This window comes from Camelus ferus, chromosome 3, assembly GCF_009834535.1.
Source record: "Camelus ferus isolate YT-003-E chromosome 3, BCGSAC_Cfer_1.0, whole genome shotgun sequence".
NCBI classification, from domain to species: domain Eukaryota; kingdom Metazoa; phylum Chordata; class Mammalia; order Artiodactyla; family Camelidae; genus Camelus; species Camelus ferus.
Window position 1 is genome coordinate 115,791,720 of NC_045698.1, and position 15,882 is coordinate 115,807,601.

The 15,882-nt window shown below is 58.4% G+C and overlaps 1 protein-coding gene across 50 annotated transcripts in view; it reads left to right on the forward strand.

Moving 5' to 3' along the window:
* Window positions 1-15,882, forward strand: part of OBSCN (obscurin, cytoskeletal calmodulin and titin-interacting RhoGEF) — a 169,429-nt gene that overhangs the window by 78,025 nt on the left and 75,522 nt on the right. For 47 of the 50 annotated variants that reach the window (XM_032477303.1, XM_032477305.1, XM_032477304.1 and 44 more), the window contains 21 exons: window positions 453-719; window positions 1,000-1,266; window positions 1,455-1,567; window positions 1,681-1,834; window positions 2,038-2,199; window positions 2,297-2,401; window positions 3,103-3,369; window positions 3,630-3,899; window positions 4,037-4,303; window positions 4,395-4,661; window positions 4,778-5,044; window positions 6,041-6,313; window positions 6,943-7,209; window positions 7,469-7,735; window positions 9,593-9,865; window positions 10,311-10,577; window positions 11,524-11,790; window positions 11,904-12,167; window positions 12,481-12,744; window positions 14,199-14,462; window positions 15,597-15,860. In XM_032477303.1, coding sequence (XP_032333194.1) covers window positions 453-719; window positions 1,000-1,266; window positions 1,455-1,567; window positions 1,681-1,834; window positions 2,038-2,199; window positions 2,297-2,401; window positions 3,103-3,369; window positions 3,630-3,899; window positions 4,037-4,303; window positions 4,395-4,661; window positions 4,778-5,044; window positions 6,041-6,313; window positions 6,943-7,209; window positions 7,469-7,735; window positions 9,593-9,865; window positions 10,311-10,577; window positions 11,524-11,790; window positions 11,904-12,167; window positions 12,481-12,744; window positions 14,199-14,462; window positions 15,597-15,860 — 5,076 coding nt within the window. The remainder of the gene's footprint in view (window positions 1-452; window positions 720-999; window positions 1,267-1,454; window positions 1,568-1,680; window positions 1,835-2,037; window positions 2,200-2,296; window positions 2,402-3,102; window positions 3,370-3,629; window positions 3,900-4,036; window positions 4,304-4,394; window positions 4,662-4,777; window positions 5,045-6,040; window positions 6,314-6,942; window positions 7,210-7,468; window positions 7,736-9,592; window positions 9,866-10,310; window positions 10,578-11,523; window positions 11,791-11,903; window positions 12,168-12,480; window positions 12,745-14,198; window positions 14,463-15,596; window positions 15,861-15,882) is intronic. The other 3 variants (XM_032477345.1, XM_032477313.1, XM_032477351.1) reach the window with 3 other exon arrangements.

The window sequence follows — 15,882 nt, forward strand, 5'->3', positions numbered from 1 at the left end:
CATGGCACAGCCTGAGGCTGGGAGGCCCACTCCAGCATTTTCTCTTCCTTAGCGTGGTGTGATCAGGGCCTAGTTAAAGTCTAGAGACCTAGTTAAAGAGAGCCGGTCTGGGGGCTCAGAGCCTGCCTGTCTCGACAGCTCCCTGTGTCCTGATGTGGCTGGTCGCTGGCCACACTTAGGCATTCTGGGCTCTGGTAGGGCATGGCAGGAGGTTGTTCAGAAGGGGGAGCAGGAGGTGGGCAGGGGACTGGGGAAGGAGAACCCCCCTGAGCCTCGGTTGCCTTCCATAAAGTCGTACCTGTGTAGGTGTGCAGCTGGCCCTGCCTAGCTTGGAGTTGGAATGTGCTGGAGGGCAGCTCTGCCCAGGCTAGGGGTCGGGGCATGGTCTCTCTGTGCCCTGCCTTCCTGAGAGTGACAGTGGCTGTAGTGACCTCCCTGTCCTGTTACTCCAGAGGCTCCAGTGTTGTTCAAAAAGAAGCTGGAACCACAGACCGTGGAGGAGAGGAGCACAGTGACCATGGAGGTGGAGCTGACGCGGCAGTGGCCGGATGTCAGGTGGACACGCAACGCCATGGCCCTGGTGCCAGGAAAGAAAGTGGAGATCCACGCCGAGGGTTCTAGTCACCGTTTGGTCCTCCACAGTGTGGGTTTTGCTGACCGAGGCTTCTATGGCTGCGAGACACCAGATGATAAGACACAGGCCAAGTTGACGGTGGAAAGTGAGCGCCTTGGGGGCTCGGCATCCAGGAGGTGGCAGGGAGGGGAATGAATCTCCCCCTGGGGGCAGGGCCCTGCTAAAGGGGAGAAAGGGAGGAGGGGAGGGATGAGGGAACAGATCTTCACTCGCAGCCCAGCCTGAGGAGGGTGGGCAGGGAAAGAAGGAGGCGCAGACTTCCACCTGCAGGGGCAGACCTCTGCCTCCAGGGGAAGTGGTGGGGGGAGGCCTGAAGGCCAGGGTCTTGCTGCAATGGCTCATCCGCCCTCACGCTTGTCCCTTAGCGCGCCAGGTCCGGCTAGTGCGAGGCCTGCAGGCAGTGGAGGCTCAGGAGCAGGGCACAGCTACCATGGAAGTGGAGCTGTCCCACGCCGACGTGGAGGGCACCTGGACTCGCGACGGCCTACGGCTCCAGCCGGGACCCATGTGCCAGCTGGCAGTGCACGGCCCCACCCACACCCTCACGCTGTCCCAGCTGCAGCAACAGGACAGCGGCCTGGTCGCCTTCAGGGCGGAGGGTGTGCACACGTCGGCGAGGCTGGTGGTCACTGGTGCGTAGGCATAGGTGGGGTGGGACTCACTGCAGAACACCTGCCCATGCGCCAAGGTGGCCCAAGGAGGCAGGTGGGGGCAGGCATGTGGAATCCTGGGAGAGGGGAGTCATTCCTAGAACCAGCCGAGGGATTCCTTTCCCCACCCGGAGGCTCCGCTTCCCACCACCCTGTTCCTGTCTCCCCAGAGCTGCCTGTGACGTTCAGCCGCCCGCTGCAGGACGTGGTGGCCACAGAAAAGGACAAGGTGGTCCTGGACTGCGAGCTGTCGCGCCCCAACGTGGATGTGTGCTGGTTAAAGGTGCCTCCAAACCCGGACTCCTTGCTCCCTGTCGCCTTTCACCATGGGTGGGCGGGAGTGGGACCACATTGCTAGGCAGTCCTAGCACCTGACCTGGCTTCGTTCCTCCACAGGACGGTGTGGAGCTGCGAGCGAGCAAGACATTGGGTCTGGTAGCCCAGGGGGCCTGCAGGAGTCTCGTCATTTACTGCTGTGAGCGTGGGGACCAGGGCACATATGTGTGTGATGCCCACGATGCTCAGAGCTCAGCCTCCCTGAAGGTGCAAGGTGAGGGCCGGCCAGAGTGATGCATCAGGGCTGGCTGGGTTGGTGGGGCAAGAACCTCCTGACCATCCTGCGTCCGCCAGCAAGTGCTTGGCCCTCTTGCTCTGCCTTTGCCTCGCGCCTCCTGTACCCCCTCAGCAAGCTGGGGAGTGGCAGTCAGACAGCTCTGTACATCAGGGTGTGGCAGAACCTGCTTGCTGTTCCAGGCCGAAATGTCCAGATCGTGAGGCCCCTGGAGGATGTGGAAGTGATGGAGAAGGAGGGTGCCACCTTCACCTGTGAGGTCTCCCACGACGAGGTGCCTGCCCAGTGGTTCCAGGAGGGCAGTAAGCTTCGGCCCAGCGACAACGTGCGCATACGCCAGGAAGGTGCGAGGAGGACAGTGGGTGGGCTTCAGGAGGGCTCCCCGGCCTTTGTGCCCCCAGGCCGCCCCTTCTTTTAGTCCTGAGTGACCTTTGTTCCTAGGAAGGACATACACTCTCATCTATCGGAGGGTCCTGGTGGAAGATGCAGGGGAAATCAAATTTGTAGCCGAAAATGCAGAATCACGAGCCCAGCTCCGAGTAAAAGGTGATGGGGGCTCAGGGCAGGGTGTGGGCTGCACTGTGTGTGTGTGTGTGCATGTGTGTGAACAGGTAAGTGTGCTGGGCCTTGCAGGAATGGGATGAGGACAGCAGTGACCCAGGAGGCGGAAAAGGGGGTGCCCCCTCTTCAGCTAAAAGAAAGTGGTTTGGGGGACTCTGCCTTGGGGTCTCTTCCTTTGTTTAAAATGGAGGTACTAGTGGACCCTCCCTCCTCGGACTGCAGCAAGTGCCAGAGAGAAAGGGTGTGGGGGAGCGTAGAAGGCTTTTACCTGGTGGCCTTGGTGACAGTCAAAGTGGCTTTGGGGCAGGAGCGAGAAAGGGTCTGGGAACAGGTGGGGGGCAGAGGGGAAAACCTGGATGCACAGGGTGAGGGTGGGGTGTGTTGAGAAGATGGGCGGGCGGGGGGGCAGGCATGCGTATGGCGAGGGCCTACTGGATGGTAGCGGGCATGCATGTGCCCCACCTTCCTCGTGGTCAGATGTGAGCAGCCAGTCCCAGACCAGCCTGAGGGTGACACTCAGCCTGGCCGCCTGCTGGCTGTGGTGGTGGGAGGGCCCGCATGCGCATCTTAGCCAGAGCATGAAGTCCCAGTCCGGCTGGTTGGAGGCTGGACCGTCAGAGCGCCCAGCCCTGGGTGTTTGGGATCACTGTGCACCTGCCCTGACCCCCCCGGGTGTGTGCCCACAGAGCTGCCAGTGACCATTCTACGCCCGCTGAGGGACAAGATCGCGATGGAGAAGCACCGCGGCGTGCTCGAGTGCCAGATGTCCAGGGCCAGCGCCCAGGTGCGGTGGTTCAAGGGCAGCGTGGAGCTGCAGCCTGGAGACAAGTATGAGATGGTCAGTGACGGCCTCTACCGCAAGCTAATCATCGACTCCGTCCAGCCTGAGGACGAGGACACCTATACCTGTGACGCTGGCGACGTTAAGACCAGTGCCCAGTTCTTTGTAGAAGGTGCGGGCAGGGCTGGGTGGGCAGCAGTTCCTTTATTTTCCCTCTGGGGGAAGGGACTCCAGCCTGTATCATTTGCAGTGGCACTTGGAGTCGGCCAGGTCTGAGAAGGACCTGGACCTGACTGGAGGCATCGGGGTACCCGGGGGAAGATGCGAGCATGCCTGGGAGGGTTTGTTCCCAGGGAGGAACGCGGAGCCTGCAGGAGGGGCAGCTGGTGAGCCTCCACAGGACTGCCCTGGTGACCGGCTCCTCACCCCCAGAGCAATCCATCACCATCGTGCGGGGCCTGCAGGACGTGACCGTGTTGGAGCCAGCCCCTGCCTGGTTCGAGTGTGAGACCTCCATCCCCTCGGTGAGGCCACCCAAGTGGCTCCTGGGGAAGACGGTGCTGCAGGCTGGGGCTGACGTGGGGATTGAGCAGGAGGGCACAGTGCACCGGCTGACGCTGCGACGGACGTGCTCTACCATGACGGGGCCGGTGCACTTCACCATCGGCAAGTCACGCTCTACTGCCAGCCTGGTCGTCTCAGGTGAGAGAGTGCGGCCTGGTGGGTGGGCTGCGGGCGGAGCCGCTGCAGGGCAGGGCGTGGGCGCGGGCACGGGCGCGTGTTCCGGCCAGCAGTCTGGCCCGCTTTCCGCAGCACTCTCCTCTCTTCTCCCACCGCAGACATCCCCGTGGTGCTCACACGGCCACTGGAGCCCAAGGTGGGGCGGGAGCTGCAGTCGGTGGTCCTGTCTTGTGACTTCAAGCCGCCCCCCAAGGCTGTGCAGTGGTACAAGGAGGAGACGCCCCTGGCACCATCTCACAAGTTCAAGATGAGGCTGGAGGGCCACATGGCGGAGCTGCGCATCCTGCGGCTCACACCCTCGGACACTGGCATCTACCGGTGCCAGGCTGGCAGCGCCCAGAGTAGCGCTGAGGTCACTGTGGAAGGTACAGAGTGAGGGTGCACAGGGCCACCAGAGGGAGTCTAGGGGAGGTGGTGGTGGCGGTCACGTTGAGCTGTCCCATGTGCTCCTGGCAGTGCGGGAGGTGACAGTGAAGCAGCCACTGCAGGACTTGGAGGTCACGGAGGAGGGCTCTGCCTGCTTCTCCTGTGAGCTGTCGCACGAGGACGAAGAGGTGGAGTGGTCGCTCAATGGGACGCCACTGTATAATGACAGCTTCCACGAGATTACCCACGAGGGCCGCCGCCACACACTGGTGCTGAAGCGGGTCCGGCGGGTTGACACGGGCATCGTGTGTGCTTCCTCCCCCAAGGTTACGGCCTCGGCTCGCCTGAAGGTCAAAGGTGAGGTGTCCCTGTGGGATGTCTGCAGACCCCTGGGACATGTGCCTGGTCCCCCCCAGCCCCGCCCCAGGCCAGAAGTGGCAGCGTTTCCTCAGCCACCCACACCCTCCCTACAGGGAAGCCGGTGGTATTCCTAAAGGCACTGGATGACGTCTCTGCAGAGGAGCGGGGCACACTGGCCTTGCAGTGTGAGGTCTCTGACCACCAGGCCAGTGTGGTGTGGCGAAAGGATGGCGTGGAGCTGGGCCCCAGTGACAAGTATGACTTCCTGCATACGGCGGGCACACGGGGACTCGTGGTGCATGACCTGAGCCAGGACGATGCTGGCCTATACACCTGCGACGTAGGCACTGACGAGACTCACGCCCATGTCAGCGTGCATGGTGCGTGGCTGCAGCTGGCTCCAGAGGGAGGGGCCAGGGCACTGGAGGCATGGGGGTGCCTCCATCTGGGGGACCCACCTACTCTTGGGGGCCAGGGGCTGCCCTGCTGAGTCTGGAGAGGTCAGGGAAGACTCCTGACAGGGTGTTAGGGGGCCCAGGTGTAGGCAGGCAGGTCAGGGGTGATGGGCAATGGAGCAAAGTGTGGGAGACTGGACTCACCCTGCTTGATAGAGTCCCACGGTATGAGGGATTCAACAGAGGCTGGAGGCGTTCGCTCTGTGCCAGGGGGTGTGTGTAGGCAGGCACAGGGACCACAGAGGGGGTGCTCAGGAGAGCCTCTGGGAGTTGGGGAGTGGGAGAGGTTGAGATGTTAAGCAGAGGATGCCCTGAAAGGGCTCCCAGGCTCCAAAGGTGGCCGTAGGCAGGCCAGATTCCTTCCACTTGCCCCTCTCAAGCCTGGGCCTGGTGCCCCGGCCACAGGGCAGATGCCTGGTGTCCTGTGTGCGTCACTGTGCAGGCTCTGCTCCCACAGTCCTCCTCTTTCCTGCATGCATGGCAGGCCTGCTCCCCCGTGACCCTGTAGTCCCATGGTTGGTCCCTGATGATCTGGTCAGTTTGTGATGAGACTTGAAAGGGGAGGGTGGTGTGGCGAGTTGGTTCTAGAGCTGGATCCCCCCTCATTTTGGGTATCTGTCCTTCTGGACCATACGAGCACGGCTCCATGGCCAGTGTGAAGGCAGCTGCCACCATCACAGCTCACAGCTCTCGGCCATCCAAACACCAGAGCATGGACAGCTGGAGGCCAGGAGACGTTTGCTGAGAGGGGCAGCAGGCCCTCTGGGAGTGGGGCTAGGGAGGGTGGCTGTGTAGGCTCCGTGGCGGGTCTTGGCCCTCCTGGGTCTGACCTGGGACTGGGACAGGCTTGATGGCACCTGTCTTGAGGGGCAGCCTCCCATGGGCCTGGCTGCTGTGACAACTGTCTCCCATGACCCACAGACCTGCACGTGGGCATCACCAAGAGGCTGAAGACCATGGAGGTGCTGGAGGGCGACAGCTGCCACTTCGAGTGCATCCTGTCCCATGAGAACGCTGGCGATGTGGCCGTGTGGACAGTTGGTGGGAAAACAGTGGGCAGCTCCGGCCGCTTCCGGGCTACACGCCAGGGCCGCAAGTACACTCTGGCAATCCAAGATGCGGCGCCGAGTGACGCTGGGGAGGTGGTCTTCTCCGTGCGGGACCTCACCTCCAAGGCCTCACTCATTGTCAGAGGTGGGTGATGGCGGCAGTGGGACCTGATGGGGGCAGGTCGGGGGTCTCTCTCCAGGGTCGGGGCCTGCCAGGCAGCCTCGGGCACCATGGGAGTGCTTCTGGGTATTGCTTCCCAGCCCCTCTTTGGGGCCCAGAGGCATCTTTTGTGGGTACTGGGGAATCGTGGTCACCCAGGGGCTTAGTTTGTAGGACAAGGTTCTGGAGCCTTGGGCACGAGCAGGGCTTCTGATCTCCAATCTGTAGTTCGACTGCCTTGGTACCCCCAGGCTGCATGACTCATGGAGCTGGTGAAATTACCATTGGCATTTCTGAGCTGTCACTTACAGCATAAATGCCTGGTGCTCATAGCACGGGCTCGTGGCCATGGTTTGAGTTGCAGAGCACCTGAGATGCTGAGAACGTAAGATTCTGTGGCTGAATACCTCTCTCTCCCAGGGTCCCCGCCTGGCATTCCAGGGCTCTGAGGTCCCAGAGTTTAAAGTTTTGGAGCCGTAGGTTCTGTGGTCTCGGCCTGCAGGGTCAGAGGTTCCTGAATGCCTGCCCTGCCCTCACCCCAGGCGTGATGAGGGCCATGGCCATGGGTGGACCTGTGGCCGTGCCTCATGGGCCGACGTCTCTGCTGCTTTCAGAGAGGCCGGTTGACATCATGAAGCCGTTGGAGGACCAACAGGCTGTGCTGGGCGAGGATGTGACGTTGAGGTGTGAGCTTTCACGGGTGGGTACCCCGGTGCGCTGGCTGAAGGATGGCAAAGCCATTCGGAAGAGTCAGAAGTATGAGCTGCTCACCGAGGGCACTCAGGCCACACTCATCGTCCACGCGGCCTCACTCAAAGATTCGGGCAACTACACCTGTGAGACAGACACCTCCAAAAGCACAGCCAGCCTCCGCGTGGAAGGTAACCCCCACGAGAGAGCCTGGGACAGCCCCTGTGGCTTTTGTCCCTCCGTGTGACTGCCCCCTTGAGGCCCGAGCCACTCTGTCCCAGGCAGGAACTGAGGAGCGCCCAGCAAGGAAGGCGCTCTCCCAGGCCCTTGGGGTTCTGCGGGTGGGCCAGGAGAACTCCCTGTGGTGGGACTGATTTCCCACCCCAGGGAGCCCTGCATGGGGTCTGCACAGGTCTCACCCTCCCACCCACTGTTGCCCCCTTCCTCCAGAAAAGCCTAACCGATTCACGGAGGAGCTAGCCGATCTGCAGGTGGAGGAGAAGGGCACGGCTGTGTTCGTCTGTAAGACGGAGCGCCCTGCGGCTACGGTGACCTGGCGCAAGGGCCTCACGGAGCTGCCAGCCTCGGGGAAGCACGTGCCCAGCCAGGAGGGCCTGACCCTGAAGCTCACCATCAGCGCCCTGGAGAAGGTGGACAGTGACACTTACACCTGTGACATCGGCCAGGCCCAGTCCCAGGCCCGGCTCCTCGTGCAAGGTGAGGCCCCGGGCGCTGCACTGTCGCTCTCCTTTGCGCACCAGATTTCACAGCCCTCGGTGTGCTCAGGTGTAAGCTTGGATTCAGGTCGACTTGGAGGTGGTCAGAGATCAGAGCGCTGCCTGGCCCTGGACGAACTCAGCTTCGGTCTCCCTGTCTCTAATGGGGGGTTGCTGTGGGTGGTCTTGTCCTGAGTCCCTCCCAGCTGGACCTTGTATAAAGGAGTCGGCAGCCCTCATTTATCTGGGCATTCATTTGCGCAGTGAATGTTTCTGGGGCCCGTCCAGTGTGTGCCCCGCCCCCCCATGCCTATTTTCTGCACATTCTTATCATTCTCCCTTTTCACTGATGAGGAAACTGGGGCCGTTACTTGGGGTTGTTGGCTGGCCCAGGGTCGTAGGGCCGGTAGGTCAGGGTTCAGCCCAGTCTTCCTGACCCCAGGGCCGTTGTCCAGGGTGAAGTCAGTGGGAGGTCCTTCCCGGGATCTTTCCACTGGAAAAAACAAAAGGAATAGCAAAGAAGCCTCACTTTTGACTTTTTTTTTTTCTCTTTTTCAATGAAATACAGTGAATCCACTGAGTTCAGTGAAAGCATTTTGTTAGCTCAGTCGAAGCGCAACTGTCTAATAAAATGGATATCTATGCTTTAAAAAAGTCAGTTAAAGCGAATGTCATCTCAATAGATGCAGAAAAAGCATTTGATAAAATTCAACACCCATTTATGATAAAAACTCTCGCCAAAGTGGGCATAGAGGGAACATATCTCAACATAATAAAAGCTATATATTACATACCCACAGTCAGCATAGCACTCAATGGTGAAAAACTCAAAAGCTTCCCACTAAAATCTGGGACAAGACAAGGATGCCCACTGTCACCACTCCTATTCGACATAGTCTTGGAAGTCCTAGCCACAGCAATCAGGCAACAGAGAGAAATAAAAGGGATCCAAATTGGAAATAAAGAGGTAAAAGTGTCACTATATGCCGACGACATGTTACTATATATAGAAAACCCTAAAAGTTCCACACAAAAACTGCTAGAACTAATAAAAGAATTCAGCCAGGTAGCAGGTTACAAGATTAACATACAAAAATCAGTTGCATTTCTTTATACTAATGTCACGTAATAACAAAACATGCTCTTTAAAAAATTTAAGACACACAGACCTGTGCCTGTCTGCTGGTGTCAGCCAGAGCTGTTTCTTTGTGTGTCAGTTCACAAATCAGAATTCCTTATCTCCTTTGCATGCTTCGCCCTCCCAAAGTGCCATCTACGCTTTTCCGGTGACCAGTAGCTTCAAGACAACTGTGGCTGCAGAAGGAATCTGGAAGCCAATCCATTTCTATTTTTATGACTTCTTTGTATGTTTTCACCATACCTAAGACAGCAGCAAAAATAACAAAACAAAACAAAAAAACCCACCAGCTTTTTTTCCCTAGGAATTCCCGCTGTCAGTCCTCCAAAGCATCTGATTTAAATTTTATCATAGCCTACCATCTTTTTTTCACACTCCCCTTTCTTCTGTTAATACGAGATTTAATTGTGTTGTGGCTTCTATGACAGTCACACCTGGCATAGACAGGTTAGGGGGCACAACTTGATGGGGGGCGCTCACCTTGTGTGCTGTGCAGAAGGACCCCAGAGTTGGGTTGGAGACTAGTTGGCAGACCTAAAACAAATCCTTTTGGACAGTTCAGTTTGGATCCACTTACTGTCTTCTGAGTTTTGTCACCCTGAGCCTGTTAAGATCATCTGCTGGCTTCCTGCCCTGAGCCTCCCCCAGGTCTTGGGGAGCACCTGTTTCCCTTGGCAGCTGGCCCCAGGGTCCCTGACACGCCCATGTGTGCCCCTGCAGGCCAGAGAGTGCTCATCACGGAGGACCTGGAGGATGTGGAGGTGCAGGAGGGCTGCCCGGCCACCTTCTGCTGCCGCATCTCCCCCGCTGACTACAAGCCCGTCCACTGGTTCTTGGACAAGACCCCCCTGTACACCAACGAACTCAATCAGATCGAGGCCCAGCCGGGTGGCTACCATGTGCTGACCCTGCGGCAGCTAGCGCTCAAGGACTCAGGCACCGTCCACTTTGAGGCAGGTGACCAGCGGGCCTCGGCCACCCTGCGGGTCACAGGTAGGCTACGTGCCCAGTGCCTGGTGCCATTAAGGGGGCCGGTCCAAAGCTAAGGGTGCACCCTCAAGGCAGTGGTTTGGCCACACACCGAATGTGGCCCAGGGCTTACAGAGAAGGCACCGTGGGCTCCCCGTGGGCTGGGTGGGGCCTTAATCCCAGGGAGCGGGGCTTGGGAGGCTGAGTGGCGTTGTCTCAAGATGTGTTGTTGCAGTTGCACGTGGTATGCAAAAACGAACTCAGAATCAGTGTCGTTTGGGCTGGGCCCCACCCCTATGGAGTGTGGAGCCACAAGAAGCCTGTCCTGTTCCCTTTTGAGCGATGTTTGCAGCCCAGGCTGAGGGGGACAGGTGGACACTGACCAGCAGTGTTGCCTGGTCTACAGCGAGACCTGGGGCTTCTCCTGCAGGAACCTCCAAACATCCTATGCTTTCCTCTCTGTCTCCAGAGAAGCCGAGCGTCTTCTCCCAGGAGCTCACAGACGCCACGGTCACGGAAGGGGAGGACCTGACCCTGGTCTGTGAGACTGCTGCCTCAGACAGCTCTGTGTACTGGACCAAGGACGGGAAGGCCCTGCGGCCTTCAGCCCGGTGCCGGCTGACCTATGAGGGTCGCCAGGCCCAACTGGTCATCACTGGCACCACCCTACAAGACAGTGGGCGTTACAAGTGTGAGGCCGGGGGTGCCTGGAGCAGCTCCATAGTCAGGGTCCATGGTGAGCACCTGGGGGGCACTGGGCAGCCTCCAGCCACACTCGGGGCACCCGTGTCTTTCATCTTGCTAAGGTCTCGGGGGGACTCCATCCGACTCCTTCTCTCTCCATCTCCGCCCTCTATGTGTGTGTTTGAGTGTGGGTGGGGGTGTTCTGAGGCTCCCTCTGTCCACCTATGTCTTTTCAACAGTTGGTCCATCTAGCATTGCTCCTTAACCCCCATCTCTGGGTCTCTGCTGCTCCCGGTAGCCTCCCTCAGCCATTCTTGGTCTCTTGACCAGCCGTGTCTTTTTTTACTTCATTCCTGACTTTGTCTTGTGTTCTGACATCTCCGTATCATCCTTCTGTTGGCTTGGTTCATCTACATTTATATTTCAGTCAGCTCAGGCTGCGTAACAAATAGCACAAGCTGAGTGGCTTAAGCAACAGACATTTAGTGTCTCCCAGTCCTGGAAACCAGCAGTCTCAGATCAAGGTGTCGGCAGGCTTGGTTTCTCCTTGGCATGTAGATGGCCGACTTCTCCCCGTGTTCTTCCATGGTCGTCCCCCTGTGTGTGTCTGTCTCCTAGTCTCCTTTTCTTGGTGTTGTAACACCAATAATATGAGATTAAGGCCCACCCTAAAGACCTGATTTTACCTTGATCATCTCTTTAAAGACCCCCATCTCTAAATACAATTTTATTCTGAGTCCTGAGGGTAGAACAGGGCTCAACAGCTGAATCTGGGGGACACAGTATAGCCCACAGCACTCCACTCTTCTCTGTTTCCTGTTGTTTTGTTCATCCTCCTGGTTGAACAGAGGTCTTGGGGTCACTGTCACTAGCCGGCAGTGTAGACAGTGAGGTAGACCTGCCTGCACCCTGCCCTCAGCCATCCTCAACCATAGTTGGGGGACCCCTGTGGGAGACAGTGTGGTGAGTGCTGAGCTGACCTCATGCCTGTCCCACAGCTCGGCCAGTGCGGTTCCGAGAGGGGCTGAAGGACATGGAGGTGCTGGAGGGTGGTGCAGCTACACTGCGCTGCACGCTGTCATCGGTAGCCACGCCTGTGGAGTGGCGCTGCGGAGATGAGGTCCTGCGGTCTGGAGGCAAGTACACCCTGAGGCAGGAGGGTACCATGCTGGAGCTGGTGGTCCGGGACCTGCGGCCCCAGGACAGCGGGCAATACTCCTGCTGTGTCGGAGACCAGACAACGTCAGCCAGGCTCACTGTAAAGGGTAAGCATCCTTACCCACTCTGGTCATGTGACCCCACGCGGGTCCAGGCAGCCCCTTTCATCCTTTGTGGGAGAATGAAGGTGTTGTTCTGTGTCCATTGGACCTTGTTGCAGCCCAGCCTGCTGAGTTCCTCGGAGGACTGAGAAGCAAGGAGGCCACAGAAGGGACCACAGCCACACTGCGTTGTGAGCTGAGCAAGGAGACCCCCGTGGAGTGGAGGAAGGGGCCCAAGACCCTCAGAACTGGGGACAGAGTGACCCTGAGGCAGGACGGGGCCGTGTGTGAGCTGGAGATCCGTGGCCTGACCGTGGCGGATGCTGGGGAGTACTCGTGCGTGTGTGGGCAGGAGAGAACCTCGGCCACGCTCACTGTCAAGGGTAAAGATCACGTGTGGCCAAGCAGAGCTGTGTTTGGTGTCCAATTCTTGACTTGATGGTATCCCACTGCTTTCATCCCGCCCCCTCCTCATCTCAGTGTCACCCTCTTCTCTTAGCTCCATGGAATTCCTCCCACCTTCCTGGGCTGTTGTGTGAACCAGGAGAAACCAGCATCTGAGCTACTTCCCACCCAGCTTGTCACTGCTGGTTCTGTGCTGCTGGCTTATTGGTCTCTGTCTTTTCCTCTGTCGTGTCATATCCTGTCTCCAAAGTTCTCTCAAGACTCTGATGTTCTATGTCTGACCCTCCCCAGCCCTGCCTGCTGAGTTCATAAGAAGACTGAGAAGCAAGGAGGCCGCAGAAGGGACCACAGCCACTCTGCACTGTGAGCTGAGCAAGGAGGCCCCCGTGGAGTGGAGGAAGGGGCCGGAGACACTCAGAACCGGGGACAGAGTGAGCCTGAGGCAGGATGGGGCCGTGTGTGAGCTGGAGATCCGTGACCTGACCGTGGCAGACGCTGGGGAGTACTCGTGCGTGTGTGGGCAGGAGAGAACCTCGGCCACGCTCACTGTCCAGGGTAAAGACCGTGTGTGGCCACGTGGAGCAGTGGCTTCATGTCTGAGGGTTTGACACGTCCTCTAGCTCTGCCCCGTCTGTGTAGGGTTTTTCACTTCCCTGTGTGTCTCCTGCACTCCTGCCGCATGCGTCTCCCAGCACCTACTCCTGTGAGGCCCATCTCAGATAAAGAGCAAAGAATAAGGTCCCCCCTGCCCTCAGGGGTCCATGTCTTGGGGAGAGGATGAGGGCAACCACACAGAGAGAGGAATTAGGGTCCTCTTGAGGGGGTATGTCAGGAGAGCAGCTGGGAAGAAGGTCAAAGCATGGCCCTCAAGGGTGGAATGTCAAAGGGGCATCTGGGGAGGGAAGCGGGGCGTGTGTTCTGAGCCATGGGAGAGCCCCGATGGGAGGTCCTCAGATCTGCTGTCCAGCATCTGGGTGTTGGGGGAAGTGAGGTCTGGATGGAGATGAGGTGTGTGGAGATGAGGTGGAGGTGAGGTCTGGGTGTGGACAGTGCTTGACTGTGAAAGGAGAGGAGGAGGCTGACAGAAGAGCCACACTGAGGAGCAGAGCCAGACCCAGGAAGGGCAGGTGGGCACCCATGCCACAGTGGGAGGGCCACGTCTGGAGTCTTTGGCAGATGCGCTGGCTCTTGGCAGCAGCCATAGAGAGGGGTCTGTTAGGGCGTGGCAGGGCAGCCTATGGCTGGGACATGGGATGAAAGGGGACAGTCTGAGGGGAGGGGGCACAGTCAGCTGGAGCAGGAGGGCTGGCCCATGGCGTTAGGGGCAGACAGGGCCACTTCCTGTGTGGGGTGGATGATGGCCAGGTGGGTGGGCTCCCATGAGGGGGGGACAGTGGGGGCTCCTTTGCACCAGAGCAGCCCACTGTGGGCATTTTGTCTGGTCGTCTGGGCTCCCGCTTCCAGCAGGTGCCTGTGTTTGCCAACGTGGTGTCTATGGCCTTGTCTGCAAGCTTCAGAGTCCAGTGGTCTGTGTTTCTGTCTGACCCTCCCCAGCCCTGAGCACCCAATTCACAAAAGTTATGGAGCCCAAGCAGGCCGCGAGAGAGGCCACGCTCACATCCATGCTGCGCTGTGAGCTGAGCAAGGCAGCCGCCTGCAGTGGTGGAAGGGACCATGAAAGATACGGGGAGGACATCCTTTTTGGTTACTGTGTCTTTCCATCATTCCTGTGGGCGCTGTAGCCATTTCAGTGTGTCTGTCCATGTCCTGAAGTCCTCGCTGAGGATTCCAGATCCTCCGTTTCCTTGCTGATCTGTACCTGATTGGGCTCAGCCAGTCCATCCTCTGCCCCCAGGGCACTGCTGCCCACCCATGCTTCTGTGGGCCCATGCTTTTATTTCTTTTTTGCTCCAAAGTGTGAATGTTTCATTGTCTAATGTCCACATCCTGAATCCCCCTAAATTCTCCAAAGAGTCTGACGTTCTCCGTGTCACTCTGACCCTCCCCAGCCCTCCCCACCAAGTTCACAAAGGGCCTGAGAAATGAGGAGGCCACGGAAGGGACCACAGCCACACTGCACTGTGAGCTGAGCAAGGAGGCCCCTGTGGAGTGGAGGAAGGGGCCTGAGATCCTCAGAGCCGGGGACAGAGTGAGCCTGAGGCAGGATGGGGCCGTGTGTGAGCTGGAGATCCGTGGCCTGGCTGTGGCAGACGCTGGAGAGTATTCGTGCATGTGTGGGCCGGAGAAGACCTCGGCCAAACTCACCATCAAGGGTAAAGACTGTGTGAAGCCACGTGGACCTGTGGCTTCATGTCTGCACGTTGTCTCCATGTCACCACCTTCTCGTCTGTGGGACCCTGTGGCTGTGTCTTTTCTCCTGGGCTCCCCCAGATGCCTCATAGCTCCTGTCTCCTCTTCCAGTAGCTGTTCTAATGTTCACGTCCAGTCCTTTGTGCCCTTTGTTCCCTCTGGGACATTTGCCCCCATCACCCTCTGTGCATTCATTCACTTGTTCATACGGCGGTCTTTGGCAGTGTGTGTGCTTTTCGTGGATGTCCTCGTCCTGGATGCAGAGTCCCTCCGACAGCCTGATGTTCTCAGTGGCTTCTTGGCCCTCCCCAGCCCTGCCTGCCAAGTTCATGAAGGGTCTGAGGAAGGAAGGGGCCACAGCCATACTGTGCTTTGTGAGCTGAGTGGAGTGGCCCCTGCAGAGTGGAGGAAGGGGTCTGAGACCTTCTGAGATGGGGACAGAGTGAGGGAGAGGCAGGACTGGGCCGTGTGTGAGCTGGAGATCCACGGCCTGGCTGTAGTGGACACTGGGGAGTCCTTGTGTGTGTGCAGGCAAGAGAGAACCTCGGCCATGCTCACTGTTGGGGGTAAAGACCATGTGGGCGAAGCATAGCCATGTTTGGTGTCCAGTTCCTGACTTTATGACATCTCTCTATATTCATTCTACATTCGTTTCCTGTCTCAGTGTCACCCTCTTTCCATAACTCCATGGGATCCCTTCTGCTTTCCTGGGCTGTTGGATGAACCAGAAGAAACTGGCAATTAAGCCACCTCCCACCCCTTGTGTGACTGCCAGAACTGTCTTGTTTTCCTGTCAGAGTCTCTGTCTTTTCCTCCATCCTGTCATGTCCTGCCTCCCTGCCAAATTCTCCACAGAACCTGATGGTCTCTGTGGCATTCTGACCCTCCCCAGTCCTGCTTTCCAGATTCATACAAAGTTGGAGGCCTGAAATGTCCACAGAAAGGGCTGGGCTGAGGGAAGCCTCAATCCACAGTGTGTCCTTGGCATATGTCCCAGGTCTCCCTGGCTTTTGTGTTTCCTCTGTGCTGTTCACATCCTGTCTCTTCTGTGTGCTCACAGAGCGTGATTGTGTGTGTGTGTCTTTCCAATGCCCTAGCCCTGCCCACCAAGTTCACAAAGGGTCTGAGGAATGAAGAAGCCATGGAAGGGGCCACGGCTACCCTGCACTGTGAGCTGAGCAAGGCGGCACCTGTGGAGTGGAGGAAGGGGCCCAAGACCCTCCAATCTGGGGAGAGAGTCAACATGACGCAGGATGGAGTCGTATGTGAGCTGGAGATCCGTGGCCTGACCGTGGCGGATGCTGGGGAATATTCGTGTGTGTGTGGGCAGGAGAGAACCACGGCCACGCTCACCATTAAGGGTAAAGACCACATGTGGCCAAG